Source organism: Gorilla gorilla, chromosome 14, assembly GCF_029281585.2.
Source record: "Gorilla gorilla gorilla isolate KB3781 chromosome 14, NHGRI_mGorGor1-v2.1_pri, whole genome shotgun sequence".
NCBI classification, from domain to species: Eukaryota; Metazoa; Chordata; class Mammalia; order Primates; family Hominidae; genus Gorilla; species Gorilla gorilla.
In genome coordinates, this window is record NC_073238.2 from 29,447,823 (window position 1) to 29,465,480 (window position 17,658).

The 17,658-nt window shown below is 38.3% G+C and overlaps 1 protein-coding gene across 1 annotated transcript; it reads right to left on the minus strand.

Moving 5' to 3' along the window:
• Positions 1-17,123: 17,123 nt before the first annotated feature.
• Positions 17,124-17,444, minus strand: LOC129527250 (cytochrome c-like). Its single transcript, XM_055364167.2, has one exon. The coding sequence runs from the start codon at positions 17,442-17,444 to the stop codon at positions 17,124-17,126; it is 321 nt and encodes a 106-aa protein (XP_055220142.2).
• Positions 17,445-17,658: the final 214 nt, after the last annotated feature.

The window sequence follows — 17,658 nt, forward strand, 5'->3', positions numbered from 1 at the left end:
CAGGGTTGGTAGGCCACTACCACATTTAGTTGGCTCCTAGGGTATGTTCTACACCAGACTTCCCATTGTAGGAAGGCCAAGAGAACTGAAGACACAGTCTCTACTCTGGAGGTGGGGAAGTGGGGGAGGTGGTAATTTAATTAACAGTAGATGGTGGGTGAGGCGACTTGGTAAGGTAAGAGGACACACAAAGGAAGTAACTGCAGTAAACCTTTGCTGGCGGCACAAGTGAGGAGGTGTGCTTGAAAGAGAAATGGAGTGTCTGGAGGTGGGTGAGTATATTCTGGTAGGTGTGACAAAGGCACTGTTCCTCCAACACCAGTCCTGGGAAAGGCATATGATATGGTTTGGCGCTGTGTCCCCAGCCAAATCTCATGATGAATTATGAGCTTCAGTGTTGGAGGAGGGGCCTCCAAAAGGTTCTCCAAAATAAGTATTTACAAATAAGGATTAGGTGAAGTTCAAAAGATTTCTCAAATATAGACACATAATGCACAGTTTTGTAACATTTTTCAAACATGGGTGATCATGGAGTCTCTCTTTTGGGGTATAATATTGAACTTCTGGTAAAGTAAATATCCTTTGGAATATATTAATAGTTTAAGAAACACCGCTCTATAGATAATAATTTAGATCATTTATAAAAATACCTGAAACATTCATTACTGTGTCTTAGAATTTGAGGACATAGAGAAAAAAATACAGCTGCTGCCCTCAAGAAGCTCTTGGTTCAGGTGGGAAACAATAAAATCCTTGAAACATGCCATGCTAAATGCTGGGACAGAAGCACAGATTCTTGGAACTGGGAAGTGTTTGAAGTGAGTTTTGGAGATGACCAGAGTTCTTGTGGTGAGGCAGAAGAGGTTGTTTCCAGCAGAAGAAGCAGAACGTAGAAAAGCACCGGGGAGTGAAAAGAAAGGGACTACCTCTTATGTCCTTTCAATTGTATATACTTAAGCTCACAGGATCTTACATAAGGTTTTCAGTTCAGTTGATAAATATGTAATTATGTGATTATAAATTGTTGCTGTTGTTTTACAGACTGAATGTCAACCACTTTTACTGGCTGTGCGTCTAGGAAAACTGATAATGGTGGAATTTTTATTAAAGAAAAATGCAAATATAAATGCAGTTAATTGCCTTAACAGGTACAGACCTTAGTTCTTATTGTGTTGTTTTTAAATCTGAGTGTCATTGTAGAGTGGTAGCGGTCACTTAAGTCACAAAAATTATATTAATAAGAAGACTAACTTTTAATTATTGGGATATAGTGAGAAATATCAACACAGATCATCACTTAGGTAGAAAAACAATTATTTGGACTCAGTCACATAAAGAACAGTATATAGCAGGATTTGTCTCTCTATATAGACATTATACACATAAAAGGCTTCTATATCTACAAAGCTTTGTATATTGATAGATGTCTGTTATTTGTAATATGATGTGGTGTTATTTATAATGTAATAATGTGATGCTTTTGATTGTATGATCTTATGTTAGCTAAAGGGGTTTCATGTTAGTTTTTCATTTCTACTGTGTTTTGATGTTGTTTTTAATTGATATGGGGAGAGGGAGAAAAGATAGCTTTAAATGGATAAAACTTTAATGAAAACAAGCTTTAGGTTCACACAGGACTGGGTTTAATCCCTAGCTTTCCCACTTGCTAGATGTGTGACCTTGGTAACATTACTTATCACCAAGTATGTTTTCTTCTGTGAAAAGGAGGGTAATAATATATCCTTCAAGGGTGGTTGTGTGTAAGTAACATTATATGTATATATATATATGTATAATGTTAGAATGTTCAGCTAACAGAGCAAGGTGCTGATGTTTTGGAAACAATGGCTGAGCATATAAGTATGTGCATATATATAATATATATATACCCACACATATGTATGTAAGAATATGATGTAACATCATATATAATATAGACAATATATAATTTATAATCTATAATGTATATTATATATTTTGTAATATATAATATATTATATATATTTTATATATACATGATGTTACTTATGTTACTTATACACAACCACCTTTGAAGGATATATTATTATCCTCCATATACATATATTTATATACAGTGTTTAATTAAATGCCTAGCACATGCTTATGAGCATCATTAACTGAAGCTACGACTACTACTATTAGCATTCCTATTAATATTATTGTTTTAAGCCTGCAGATAGCTCTTATCTGACCCTTTAGTTGATTTTGCATTATAATGTATAGTATCAGACTAGGGAAGAAATGAATAATTTTTCACTTAAATTTGCCTACTGTAGATAGGTGGCCTGAGCATAGTTTCTTGCCCATCAAAAGACTTTAAGTTAGCAACTTTATGTCATACCACAGTGGGACAAGAGGCTTCCTTTTTGTTCCTTGCTTTTAACCTTTGTGGTAACTTGCAAAGATAAACCCTTGAGTACCCAAGATGCTTGTTTCTTAGTACACATAATTGGGTTAATTCTACATGGACAGACAACATATTAAGTTGATAAAGTATATAAACTTAGCTTTTAAAACGTCATTAAAATTTTTAATTACCTCTCTGTTATTTTAGATCGGCCGTCACACTTGCTGTTATTCGTGAACACAAAGATATAGTCATTCTTCTTCTGCAGCACGATATTGATATGTTTTCTCGAGATGTGTGTTGAAAGACTGCAGAAGATTATGCCTCTGAGGCTGGGAATACAGTGTAAATCTTTACATAAAAAGGCTAGTGAACACTAAATTGAAGTTTAAAATAATTGTAACAATTGCATCTTATATATCAGGTGAGATTTCATAGTTTGGTTCAAGTAGTTTTCAAGTGACAAATTTTCAAGTTTTTAAGTTTTCAAGAGTTGTGCAACTTCATCAGCCAGAAATCAAGCAAAAGGCTAGATAAGTAGCAGCAGGTGCAGGATTCTTGATATTGAAACTTTTAGGACTTTTCTCCTTAGGGATTCCAGTGCTGTACATTTTATTTCCAGTATAACCCCTATGCATAGGATAAAGTAGCTTCACATGTTTGATTTTTCTAATTAGTTATTTGGGTCTCAAAATGTCCAGTTTATCAAAAAATCTTGTGCTGTTTACTGGGACCATCTACTATAGCCTGATCATTGAATTTTTCAAGAACCTAAGGGGTTCCCTAAGTCCAAGGAAGACAATCAGTGTCTACAAGTCAGGAGGAGAAGGCGAAAGGGCATTCTAATCATTGCTTTGTTTTCATTGATTCTCTTGCGGCTTTCTTGCCATTGAAAGTACTATTGCAGTCTGGTAATGATTAACCTTTGCCACCAGGATGCCCTTTCTGTTTGAGATCCCTCAATCTTCATGTTGATCCATAAAAAGGCTTCAAAGTTACAACTATTTTTTTAGTTCCCAGACTAACAAAAATAATCTAGCTTTTTGTCTTGACTACCAACTACTCTGGATTTTTTTTTTTTTTTTGAGACGGAGTCTCACCCTGTCGCCCAGGCTAGAGTGCAGTGGCGCGATCTTGGCTCACACAATCTTCACCTCCCAGGTTCAAGCAATTCTCCTGTCTCAGCCTCCCAAGTATCTGGGAATACAGGCACACACCACCACGCCCGGCTAATTTTTGTATTTTCAGTAGAGATGGGGTTTCACCATGTTGGTCATGCTGCTCTTGAACTCCTGACCTCGGGTGATCCACCTGCCTTGGCCTCCCAAAGTGCTAGGATTACAGGCATGAGCCACCATGCCCGGCCCACTCTGGATTTAAGGACAGTTCTTCCTTCAATCAGCAGCCAAAGAGTCCTGATTCCTGATTCTAATTAAGAAGTTTAACTTGGTATTCTATTCCTGATGGAAGGATGGCTGAAAGAAGGGAGACTCAAACAACAGATGAAGGCAAAATACTCTGTACTGAATTTTCAATGTAATCTTTAAATTCTATGTTTAATAGAGATGACCCAAATTCTTTTTTTTTCTTTTGATACAGAGTCTTGCTGTGTCGCCCAGGCTAAAGTGCAGTGGCATGATCTCGGCTCACTGCAACCTCCACCTCCCGGGTTCACACCATTCTTCTGCCTCAGCCTCCCAAGTAGCAGGGAATACAGGCACTCACCACCACACCTGGCTAATTTTTTGTATTTTTAGTGGAGACGGAGATGACCCAAATTCTTAACTGCCTCATAAATACTGTCAATATATTGAAAGTTTTGCCCTAGGCTTTTATTAAAGTCAACTATATAGAAAAAGTTTCTCCTATCTTGAAATGTACTATTAAAGACATCATCCCCAATAATATTCCATATTCTCTGTTTAGGAAGCCCAATTGTTTTCAAATTCAAGAATTCAGAGAAATCTACTTGTTAACAAAAGAGTAGAATGGATAATGGGCACCACATCCTGAAGTGTATTTTAATAAAAATTCATGTAAGATGGTTCAAAATTTCATTAACTACTTTATATAAAAAAAAATGCCTGGGAGGCTTCTGTTTCTAGCAGAGTGGCAGACTGATGCCTTGAACAACCCTCTTATTACAAAACTGAATACTCCACATGAAAACAAATCTTTTCAAATGCACTGTTAAGCTGTGAAGAGAATAACGAAAGTTCTAAGAAACCAAAATCTAAATGAAAACACAAGTCCAGGAAGGCACTGAAAAACCTAAAAAAAAAAAAAACTGAAGAGGCCAATTGTTGGCAAGCATGTGGAACAGCAGGAACTCTTTAAGCGGCTGCTGGTGGTGGAGGCCAAGCCACTGTGCTCCCAGAACACAACACAGAAGCCTCCACACTGAAGCAGAGCACAGGTGCCCTGGAGTCTCCACCCCACCCAGGGATCCTCCAGCAGAAGTGTGTGTGCCCCTGCATACCTGCAAGTCCCATATCCAGATTTAGTGTTCAGGGCCGTGGGATAACAGCCAAAAATAGGAAATCATTTTACTCATCAATGGAAAAATGGTGACACAGTCATATAATGGAACTCAACAATGATGATAAATCAATATCTGCCATAGACAAGAACATGGATGTGTTCTGTAATACTGAACCAAAGAAGCCAGGCTAAATAGAATGTGCTGTATTTCATAGAAGTCAGAACCAGGCAGAACAAATCTACATCAGGAACTGGGAAAGTAGCTATTTTGTGGGTTGGGGCAGCAGTGCCTGGGAGAGGCCACAGGTCAAGGCTACTGCTTGGTACAGGGCGTGGCAGCCTGGTGTGCTACAGTTCATCTAGATGCACACTTATGATTCGGGCACTCTTCTGTATGTACATTAACATTTCAATAAAAAGCTTATTAAAACATTAAAACTTTCAGAAAAATCCACATTGCTTCAGTAGAAATTAGCACATTAACATTTAAAAAATACATGTATATGGTGGGGGAAAAAATAGTTCAAAAGAGTATCCAGTGAAAAGTTTAAGAGGGAGTGATGCCAGCAAGGGGCTGATCAAGAGCCCCTTGCACTCATCCCCTGACAAAGACAGCCAAAGGAGCAAACAACTATATTTTGATGAAAGTCACTAAAGGAGAGCCCCAGAGTGCATCAAGGAGTAGCAGAAATCCAGTAGAGCCCGGAAAACAGGACGGTCACATAAAGGAGGGAAGGAAACATATGGCCCCCACCACTCATTCCCCCAGAGGGATCAGCCTGAAGCAGAGGGGATGTCTCCTTGCAGGGATAAGGAAGAAAGAGGGGCCCAGTAGCCCCAGCACTCCCCTCAGAGAAGGAACTGACATTGTGCCCCACCCCCATGGACCAGCTGCTGCTGCAACGTGCCCTCCGGGACCTGGACCACTTCGGGAGCATGTCCCACCCAGGGTGAGCACCCACCGCACCCTTCTTCCATCCTCAGGCTTTGTTGCTCTATATCACACCCACCTAGTGGCCCACCACCCCCGAGCCGCTGTTACACTGTCTTAGGCCATTTAGTGTGGCTGTAACAGAATACTTGAGACTCGGGCTAACTTATTTTATAAAAATGTTTATTTGGCTCACCCTGCTTGTGTCTGAAAAGTCCGAGATCGGGCAGCACAACTGGCGAGGGTCTTGTGCTGCTTCATTTCATGGGGAAAGTGGAAGGCGAAACAGGTGTATGCAAGGGGCTCACAGGGCAAAAGAGGAAACACGAGAGTCTAGGAAGCTGAACTCACTCTGATAACAATCCACTCCTGGTAACTAATCCAGTCCCATGAAAAGGCATTAATCTATTCATAAAGGATCTGCCCTGTGACCCAAATAACTCCCACTAGGCCCCACCTCCCACACCACCACATTTGGAATCAAATTTCAAATGGATGAAATTTCAAATGGCTGGTGGGAACAAATGATGTCCACATCACAGCATACACCCCACCTGCGGGGCCACGCTACTGTGCCCCTCCCCTCCCAGCTGCCATTGCGCCCTGCCCCTCGGAGCCTGAGCTGACTTGGTGCCCTGCTTTCCAGGGAGTCAGTGCCTTGGCCAGTCTGAGCAGTCACACCCCCCACTGCACGAGAGCTGAAGCACTGTCCTGCTTCACAGGGAATCAGTGACTTGGCTGAACTGAGCAGCCACACCTGCCAGGGATGAGCCAACATGGCACCCCTATATCCCAGGAAAATGGCATTAGCTGAACTGGGGTACCTTGCCCTTCAGGACAAACAACTGTAGAACCCTGCTTCCTTGGAACTGGACAAGCCCTGGAGAATCTGAGTTGCCCAGGCACCTGCCTCCACACGGAGAGAAGTAGTTGCTGCACTGGTCCCTGCCCCCGAGGGCCCAAGCCACAGTAGTGCTCCACCATTCTGGGGTCCTTGCTGATGCTGCGCCTGGCCTTACAGAGACTGAGATGCTGCTGTGTCCCACCACTGCAGGGTCCAGAGTCACTATCATGTCACTCCCATGTCCAGAGTCACTCCCATCACCTGGGAGTTTACTTCTTAAACTCTTCACAAAAACAGAGTGAGAGGAAGTAATTCCAAACACATTTTACCAGGCCAGTATCACCTTAATACCTAAGCCAAACCAAAACACACACACACACACACACACACACACACACACACACACACACACACACACACCAAACAAACAAAAACTACAGGTCAACTTCTCCAATAAATTAAATACTGATGCAAACATCCTAAAAAAATTTCAGCAAATAGAATTCAACAACACATCAAAAACATTATACATCGTGTTTAAGTGGGATTTATCCCTGGCATGCAAGGCTGGTTTAAAATATGTAAATCAATCAATGTGATATATCACATTAACAAAATGAAAGGTAAAATGACATGGTCACCTCAATTGATACAGTAAAAGCATTTAACAAAGTTTAGCAACCTTTCTTGATAAAACCTCTTAATAGTTTATGTATAGAAGGAAAGTTCCTCAACATAATAAAGACCATTTATGAAAAACCCACAGTCTAATCATAGTTAGTGGGAACAACTAAAGCTTTTCCACTAAGATTGAGTACAAGATAGGGATGGCCAGCCTCATCACTTTTATTCAGTAGAGTACTTGCAAGAGCAATCAGATGAGAAAAAAAAGGCAACTAAATTAAAGAAGTAAAATTATCTACATTTGCAGATGACAACATCCTTTACGTAAAAAACTCCAAAGATTCCACAAAAAACTGTGACAACTACTAAACCAATTCAGTTAAGCTGCAAGGTATAAACTCAACATATAAAAATCAGTTGCATTTCTATGTACAAATAACCTAGCTGATGAAGCAATCAAGAAAATAATCTCATTTACGATAGCATCAAAGAAAAACAAAAACTTAGGAATACATTTAACCAAGAAGGTGAGAGATGTGTACACTTGAAAACCATAAAACATTGATGAAAGAAATTTAGACATGAACAAATGAAAACACATCCTATGTTTATGGATCAGAAGAATTAATATTGTTAAAATGTTCACACTACCCAAAGCAAATATACAGATTTAACACAATCCTCATCAAAGTTCTGATGACATTCTTCACAGAACAGAATAAAACAATCCTGGCCAGGCACAGTGGCTCACGCCTGTAATTCCAGCACTTTGGGAGACCGCAGCGGGCGGATCACGAGGTCAGGAGTTGGAGACCAGCCCGGCCAACATAGTGAAACCCTGTCTCTACTAAAACTACAAAAATTGGCCGGGCATAGTGGCATGTGCCTGTAGTCCCAGCTACCTGGGAGGCTGAGGCAGAAGAATTGCTTGAATCCAGGAGGCAGAGGTTTTAGTGAGCTGAGATTATGCCACTGCACTCCAGCTTGGGTGACAGAGTGAGACTTCGCCTCAAAAAAAAAAAAGAAAAGAAAAGAAAAAACAATCCTGAAACTCATATGGAACCACAAAAAACCCCAAACAGCCAACAGATAACTGTGAAAGAAAAAGTTGGAGGCATCACACCTCTTGATTTAAAATTGTATTACAAAGCTATAGTAATCAAAACAGTATGGTGCTGGCAAAAAAACAAAAAAATAGACCAATGGAACAGAACAGAGACCTTTGAAATAAATCCAAACATATACTGTCAACTAATTTTTGACAAGGGCAAACAAGACAACACAATGGTAAAAAAGATAGTTTCTTCAATAATACGATTTTCACATGCAAAAGAATAAAATTGGACCCTGATCATACACCATACACAAAAATCAACTCAAAACAGATACAAGACCAAAGACCCAAATAAGACCTGAAACCATAAAACTCCTAGAAGAAAACATAGGGGGAAAGCCTCTTGACATTGGCCTTAGAATAATTTTTTGGATATCGCACCACAAGCCAGGCTACAAATGTAAACATAAACAAGGAGGACTGCATCAAACTAAAAAGCTTCTGCACAGCAAAGGAACAACCAACAAAATGAAAGGGGAACCTACAGACTGGAAGAAATATTTGCAAACCACATATCTGATAAATTGTTAATATCCAAAAATCAGTAAAGAACTCTTACAACTTAATAGCAGAAAAACAACCCAGTTGAAAAATGGGCCAAATAGGAAATGACCAATAGGAAATGGGGAGATGTACATTAAAATAATACAAAGTAGCAGACATGTAGGATGAACAAGTTAGAGATCTAGTGTACATCATGAGGGCTATAGTTAATAAAAATATATTGTCTTTGGGATTTTTGTTAAATAAGTAGATTTTAGCTGTTCCTGTCACACAAACAAAAATCTAACTATGTGAGATGGTAACTATGTTAATTTGCTTCACTATAGTAACCAGTTTACTATCTATATGTATCCTTTAAGATCATGTTGTCAACCTCAAATACATAAAATAAAATAAATTTTATAAAAGAAAAGTTTGTCTTCAATCCAGAAAGAACCACTATTACCATTTTTTGGTGTTCCATTCCAAAATATCCCTCAAATATACAATTGTTCAATCAAATTTAACGTTAGACTTTATACTTGAACATTCAAAGTATGTAAGAAATTATAGAAAAGTGTCTGTGTGACTCCCTGCCTGTAGAGCACAGGCTTCATCTCCACTAACACACACACGACCAGTACCTTATACAGAGAGTCCTTGTTTGTCTTTAGTCTGACACCATGGGCGAGCCCAAGGTGGCCCGTGGTCCACAATCCTGACCAGGTGTCTTTCTCACCCACTGGTTTCAACAAAGATGTTACTGGGTTATAGAAGGCTGGGATGGAAACAGGATACCAAGTTCGCATGAAGACAATATCTGAAAAGAGGTAATTTACTTTAATATTTTCAAAAGAAGATTCATATCCATATTGCGAAGAAACAAAGAACAAAACCTTCACTCCAAACTTCTCTACCTGGCTGCAAAGTATTTGAAGGGAAAGCTCGCTAAGGAAACTATTCTCATAGATCACAGAACTGTTACTGGGTGTGGCCAGGGGACTGCAGACACCAGGCGAATGGGCACACCGCATAAGACTGGGAGATCTAAGGCTGGAGCTGCTCAACTCTCTGGAGACCTGACTCCAGCCTCTCGTCACACTGGCTAGAAGTCAAGCATGAATGGTAACACCCTGCCCAGAACACTACTGAAGACACTCACCGCTCATCCGCAGCTTATCCTCAAAGCTAGCCTGGAAAGCTCCTTCTGGAGCTCAGAGTGCTCTCTTGATCTGCCCCCTTATCCCACTGACAGTTCGAATCACAGCATCTTCAAATTTGGCCACTTCCAAGGCAGAATTAAACATTCCCTACAGGTATAGCAAGATAAAAACACACACACACACAAAATCATATACTTTATGCTTTACTTCTTACTTCAAACATACATCCTTGATTAAAGAACAAAAACAACTCACTGAAGGGTGATAAAATAATCAAAATGTATTTGCCCCTGAAAGTGGAATTACTACCTCAAAAAGAATACAACTCTTTCATTTTCCCCAAAATAATCATGTGAGTTCATGGGCATGCTCATCACCGCTGTCTGTGTGGAAGAGAAGATCAAAGAGGGATTTACTGGACTGAATTGGCCTAGGAAGCCTTTGCTGGCACCTCTCAGACTGGACTGCAGCCCAGATCCTTTTACTCAGATGCATGCACTTAGAACATGAAAACATAAGATAAACGCCGGTGGTATTATTACCTTATATTGTAAGAACATTTTATGACTTCCTAACTCTGTGTTTTCAATAGAAACATCCCCACTAATGAAATTGTCAATAAATGCTGCTCAAACCACCCTCCCCAAATACTGTAAAACAGTACATCCGTTTCTCTGTACCCTTGCCAAGTTATCTGCGAATGCTTTGTCAATTTTTCTACTGATTTAGACAAACTTGTGATTTTTTTCCCTTTCTTAACACCAATTTAAGAAGTAGGAAACAAAAACCTAGTGGATAAAGGTACAGTACCCTCAGAGCGATGTTTACGGGCTTAATATTGAGAAAAATAAAATGAAGGTATCAAAGTCGTCCATTTATTAAACCGGCTATCTCTGTTAGGAGGAAATAATAAGTCAAAAAGATGAACACTCTGAATCTACATAGTGGGGGAGGCAAGGATAAACAGTTTTATATACTTCAGAATTCATGGAATTTCTTATATAAAATCCACACGGGTTTAGAAATCACATATAAAAACTATAAATATCTATGAGAAATTTAAGCAAATTTTAATCAATTCTTTGGATGAGGAAGAACTAAAGGTGTTGAATCAATGGAAGATCAATAGGCTTAGGTTTGACTTCATAAAAATCTGAAATTTCTGCTTAAAAATGCTATTAATGAATAACAGGGTAAACGATTTTTCAGAAAAATTGGCTGAATGGGGACTATGCCTAGTATGATAAATTAATAATTCATTAACAGCAACTTAAATATTACTCACTCACCTTATAGATAAATGGGCTAAGGACATAAACAATCCATAAAAGAGAAAATCTAACTGATTAACAACCTACGTAAACATTCAGTGTCACCAATAACAAAGTCAAAACAACAATGAAATGCCATTTGCACCCATGAAATTAGCCCTTTCTCTTTTAATGAGAAAATCCAATGCTGGCAAAATAAGGCATGAAATTTAAAACTTTGATTTATTGTGGATACAAGAATACAATTGCTCTTGGAATTGGCAATATATATTAAGAACCCTAAAAATATTCATACTCTTAGCTAGGTAATTTCACTCCTAGCAATCTATACAGAAAAAGCCTTATGCGCAAAGATGTCTGTTGCTCTATTATTGATTATAGTGACACTAACATGTCCAACATTAGAGGTTAATCATAGCACTAATGAAATATCATGCAACATTTAGAATACTGTCCTGTCCTTCATATTTTATTTATTTTATTTTATTTTATTTTATTTTGAGATGGAGTTTCACTCTTGTTGCCCAGGCTGGAGTGCAAAGGTGCGATATCAGTTCACTGCAACCTCTGCCTTCCAGGTTCAAGCAATTCTCCTGCCTCAGCCTTCTGAGTAGCTGGGATTACAGGTGCCTGCCACCACGCCTGGATAATTTTTTGTATTTTTAGTAGAGACAGGGTTTCACCATGTGGCCAGGCTGGTTTTGAACTCCTGACCTCAGGTGATCCACCCTCCTCGGCCTCCCAAAGTGCTGGAATTACAGGTGTGAGCCACTGCGCCCATCCCTGTCCTTCATTCTCTCAACAAGTAAATATCTCACACTGGTAATTTATGTGCAGCCTTCCTTAGTATACATATATAGAAAAACAGTCAATATTTGCTTTTTCATGGGAAAACAAATATAACTGGACAGTTAAGCTTTAGGGATTTTTCCAAATCCACCTCCTAGTTCTCTCAATGCCTAAAAAATGATATATATATATCATTTTATAATCATATGTATATATATATATAGCAACTCAACATTTAGATGATTTACTGCTGTGTTTTCTGATCTAAGTAGTTTACCGAAGACTGCAAATACCTCTTATCCAAATTAGGTGGAAAAGGACATAAAGAATCTAGAAAAAATTCAACTCTGCCAAGAATCTACATTTTTCTGGTCACAATCTGTCACCAGATGGACAGTTTCTGTTTTCAGCCAGAATAAAGTGCATTCAATTCTACCAAGAACAGAAATTAAAAGATGGCTAAGATTGTAGGAATGTAGGTAATTGTATACCTGATTTTTCTCAATAGCTCAGCCTTTGCATGGCTCACTAAGTTTATAATTTCTGAAACTCTTCCTTGTGATGCAAAAGTAAAAAATGCTGTCTCCTCTTAGAAAGTCTCTTGCAACAACCTCCACTACGGGTTTTCCTAAATCTACCATACTCTTCTCTCTGCCTATCTTAGTACAATCCTTGATTTGGAGGCAAAGGTATACTTCCGTACTTGCATGGGGTGGTAGCAGTGGCCAAACTTGTTGATGCTTCCACCATAGTGCTTGTTTCTCCCCTAACTCTATGGGTCCTGCATCTCTAAAGTTTTTGCTACTTCAAGGCAGCATCTGACATTTCTCCACTAGCAAATTTACCACTTATGAAATTGTAATGTCTGCTTTGCTTATTCGCTGTTGTTCAAAATGTAACCCTGCAACTTGATTCCCTTTTAAGAATAAAGGGGAATCACACGACTGTTTAGCATCCTCTCAGGACTTAAGTATGCCTGGATTTCAATCTTCTCCCTTTTAGTCAACCTTGATTTAATATACTTTGTAGATGCTTCTCAAATATGACAGAGACACTCCCAGTGCAGGACATGCATTATCACTGAACATGCAATCACTGAAGGGCTCCATGGCCTGATTCCCAGCCTGCCCAGGTAGCTGAACTAGTAGCTTAGATTTGGGGCTGCACTCTGGCAAAGATGAAAGATTAAATATTAATATGGATGGTAGATTTGCTTTTTGGGTGGTTTACGATTTGTGGAATTTATTAAAACACATGATTACCTCCTTTTGGGATACTCTGATTAAAAATGGTAAAGGAATCAATGACTTATTAGTACTTTGTCAATGCCCCAAGGAGATAACAGTTTAATAACTAATAGAAACCAAGAGTCTAGAGATCACCCCAGAAAAAAATAGTAATGTCTTTGTCTTGATTTACATGCTAAAAGTTTTTGGCTTTTTTAAAAACACCCCAGCTAATATTAAGTGTTGCCAAATTTGTATTAGTCACCACCAAATCTACTAAAAGAAAATGGGCTCAATTTAGACATGCTATAATTAACTCACAGTTATTAACTTAACCTGCTTTAAAAAACAATATTAGCAATCAAGAGATGTTTTCACCATAAAGATGGAATTTGGAAATTTTGGGATGGCTGCCCTCAAGTGCCATGACCCATCCAGTGGACCCTGGTCACATTACTCCATGACTGTGCCCATTCGGAGCGACAGAAAGTACTTCCATCTCAAATAAATAGTTTGAAACAATTTTCAAAATTGGCCAAGGGAGTGGTAGAGTCATGTCTTAGCCGTGAATAGCATAACCTGGGTGAGATGTGGTTCAGACCCTTCTCTTCAAGGTCTTTAGGTATTTACAAATGTATTTTTATACAATTGCTGAAGTCTTGAGTCTCTGACTATATAGCAGTTATTTCTTGTGAACTATCTGCATGTATAAAAATGCTTCCCTGCCTGAGAATAAGGTAGAATCATTCCATCAATGGTCTCAATTCTTCAACTTTTCCTGAATCCAAGCCCTCACATTTCACCTCGTAGTGCCCTTTCTCTCTAATTTTGTGTTCCATTATGTGAGTTGATTTGGTCACTGGGATGCCACAAAGGAGAGGCTTGCAAAAGCATTTGTAAGATTCCACTCTAGCTCTTTCCTTTTGCCATGACCTTGAAACATACCCATCATATTCATCCTGATGGAGGATGAAGATAAGTTGAGTAGATAGGGGTCACCCAAGCCACCTAAGCTAAGGTAATTGTAGACCAGCTGATAAAGACATTTCAGGAAAGGAAACTACATATCCCTCATGAACACAGATGAAAAGTTCTAAATAAAATATTAGCAAAGAGAATCTAGTGATACATAAAAAATACATTAAGACCAAAAGGAGTTTATTCCAAAAATAAAAAAGGTTGGTTTAACATTTGAAAATCTCATTAATGGAATAACAGAAAAACATTTTGATTATCTTGATAGATGCAGAAAAAATATCTGATATATTCAACACCAATTCATGATTCAAAACTTTTAGCAAACTAGAAATAAAATGGACTGTCTTAATCTAGTAAAGAATGACTACAAAAGCCTATAGCAAACATCATTTCAAATAGTGAAGCATGAAATTCTTTCCACCTGGGTTTGGGAACAGGGCAAGGCTGCCTCCTCTTACCATTTCTATTCAATATTACCGTGAAAGTCCTAGATAATTCAATAAAGAAAGAAAAAAGTATAAAAAGTGGGAAGAAAGTAGTAACTTTATATGATTGCATACATTTTAAAAATCCCAGGGAATCTACACATTCATTATTAAAATGAATATGTGAATTTATGAAGGATGCTAGATGTAAAGTCAACATACAAGGCCAGGTATGGTGGCTCACACCTTTAATCCCAGCACTTTGGGAGGCTGATGTGGGAGGGTTGCTTGAATCCAGGAGTTCAAGACCAGCTTGGGTCAGTGAGACCAAAGAGACTCCTTCTCTACAAAAATTAATTTAAAAAATTAGCCAAGTGTGGTGATGCCTGCTTGTAGTCCCAGCTACGTGGGAGACTGAGGTGGGAGAAATGCTTGAGCCCAGGTGCCACTGCACTCCAGCCTGTGGTGACAGAGCAAGGCCCTGTCTTAAGACAAACAAATAAACAAAAGTCAATATACAAAAATTAGTTATGTTCCTACATACCAATAGCAAATATTTAGAAAATGAAGATCTTCAAATATCATTTAAAATAGCACAAAAACTTATCAACTACATAGAAATAAAACTAACAAAAGTTGTAAAACCTGTACACTGCAAACATTGCTAAAAGAAATCAAAGAAGACATCAGTAGAGAGATGTATTATGTTCATGAGTTGGAAATCTCAATATTTTTACATGTCAATTCTCTCCAAATTAAGCTATGTAGTCAATGCCCAAGTCAAAATACTAACAGGGTGTGGGGGTGTGTTTGTGTGAGTTTGAGTGTGTGTGTGTGTGTGTGTATGTAAATTGCCAAGATGATTCTAAAATTTATATGGAAATTCAAAAAATCTAGGAGAGCCAAGATAGTTTTTAAACAAAGAAGTACAAAGTTGGAGGACTTATACACAAGTTCTCAAGAGTCACTATAAAGCCATAATAATTAAAACTATGGTCTGGACTTAAGTATAGACAGTCATAACGAAAGGACAAAAAGCCCAGAAACAGACCTATACGTATATGTTCACTTTATTTGCAATAAACGCACCTCTGCAATTCATTGGGGGAAATCATGCTCTTTACAATAAATGGTACAGGAGGAATTGAGAGCTATGTGAAAAACATGAAACTTGATACTTTATATCTTTACAACAATTAATTGGAGGTCAGTCATAGACCAATATATTGATAGAGGTGTTGGTTACATGCATATATACTCAGGTAAAATATCATCAGGATATATACATGAGTAGTGCAACCTACCATATGTGTTATACCTCAGTAAAAATGTGGTTATAGATTCATGCATATATAATGTATACGTACATCAGGGCATATGTATATACAGATAATTTACTTCAACTTTTATTTTAGGTTCAGTGGTACATGTGGAGGATGTGCAGGTGTGTTACACAGGTAAATGTGTGCCATGGTGGTTTGCTGCACAGATCATCCCATCCCTAGGTATTAAGCCCAGCATCCATTAGCTATTCTTCCTGATGCTCTCCTTCCCCCATCCCCTCCCTCCCCACAGGCCCCAGTGTGTGTTGTTCCCCATTGTGTGCCCATGTGTTCTCATTGTCAGCTCCCACATGTAAGTGAGAACATGCGGTGTTTGGTTTTCTGTTCCTGTGTTAGTTTGCTGAGGATATCAGCTTCCAGCTCCATCTATGTCCCTGGAAAGGATGTAATCGTGTTCCTTTTTATGGCTGCACAGTTTTCCATGGTATTTATGTATCACATTTTCTTTTTTTGTTGTTGTTTTTTTAAGTGTTAAATAATCTTTATTTGATATTACACATAAACCACACAAAATGCCTTTGAATAAGTAAAAGGAACCATCTTAAATACAAGGAATTCTAATTACATTGGCATAGTTAAGGCCAAAAATACAAAGTAGACATTGCTACCTTATCTTCAACCCTTGCCTTTAAGAGGCAAATAAACACAAAATACAGGTGAATCTTGCTTGGTTCTGAGACAGTGAAGGAATTTCCCCAGTATTTAAATATATTCACATAACCAGTCATATAAATCTAAATATAAACCAATATAAACATAAAACCAATCTTCAATAAGTTTTAAGATGGTACTCACCATCTTTGTGAAAAGTTGAACATTATTAACAAAGTCTAATCATATCTTTAGAAGGAGTAAACAGTGATAGCATTCACTGAATTGGAATTACTATTAATATTCAAAAACCAAACTTATTCATTTAACCACAAGCCAGTCTTAGTTTAAATCAGGACTGCCCAAAAAATATTCTGACAGTCATTCATAATCTGAATTCTGGTGTATGAGATCTATTATATCATGGGACACATAAAAAAGTCATGAGACATTTCTGTTTTGTAATATAAGGTATAAGGCAGTGGCCAATTATTACTCACTAGTAACTTTTTTGAGATAAGCTATCAAGTCTGCCCTTTCTGCATTGTTCTTAATGCTGGCAAAGATCATTTTTGTTCCAGGAATGTACTTCGTGGGATTCTCAGGGCAATACTCTATCAGTGTATCCTCTCCCCAGGTGATGCCTTTGTTCTTATCGGTGTCTATGTAAGATAATCCAATGGCCTGACCTGTCTTCCACCTGAAGAGACCATGGAGATTAGGCCCAGTCTTTTGTTTGCCTCCCTTTTCCACGGTGTGGCACTGGGCACACTTCTGAACAAAAATTTTCTTGCCTTTCTCAACATCACCCATATTTAATTCTCTCTTTCATCACTGACACTACAAAGATTCCCGCTCAGAAGCCAGACATCCCGCTGTATGTACCACATTTTCTTTATCCAATCTATCATCGACTGGCATTTAGGTTGATTCCATGTCTTTACTATTGTGAATACTGCTGCAATGAACATATGTGTGCATGCATGTATTTTTATAAGACAATGATTTATATTCCTTTGGGTATATA

Excerpts from the sequence above, each read along its gene's own strand:
- LOC129527250 (XM_055364167.2), bottom strand. The coding sequence starts at position 17,444 with ATGGGTGATGTTGAGAAAGGCAAGAAAATTTTTGTTCAGAAGTGTGCC.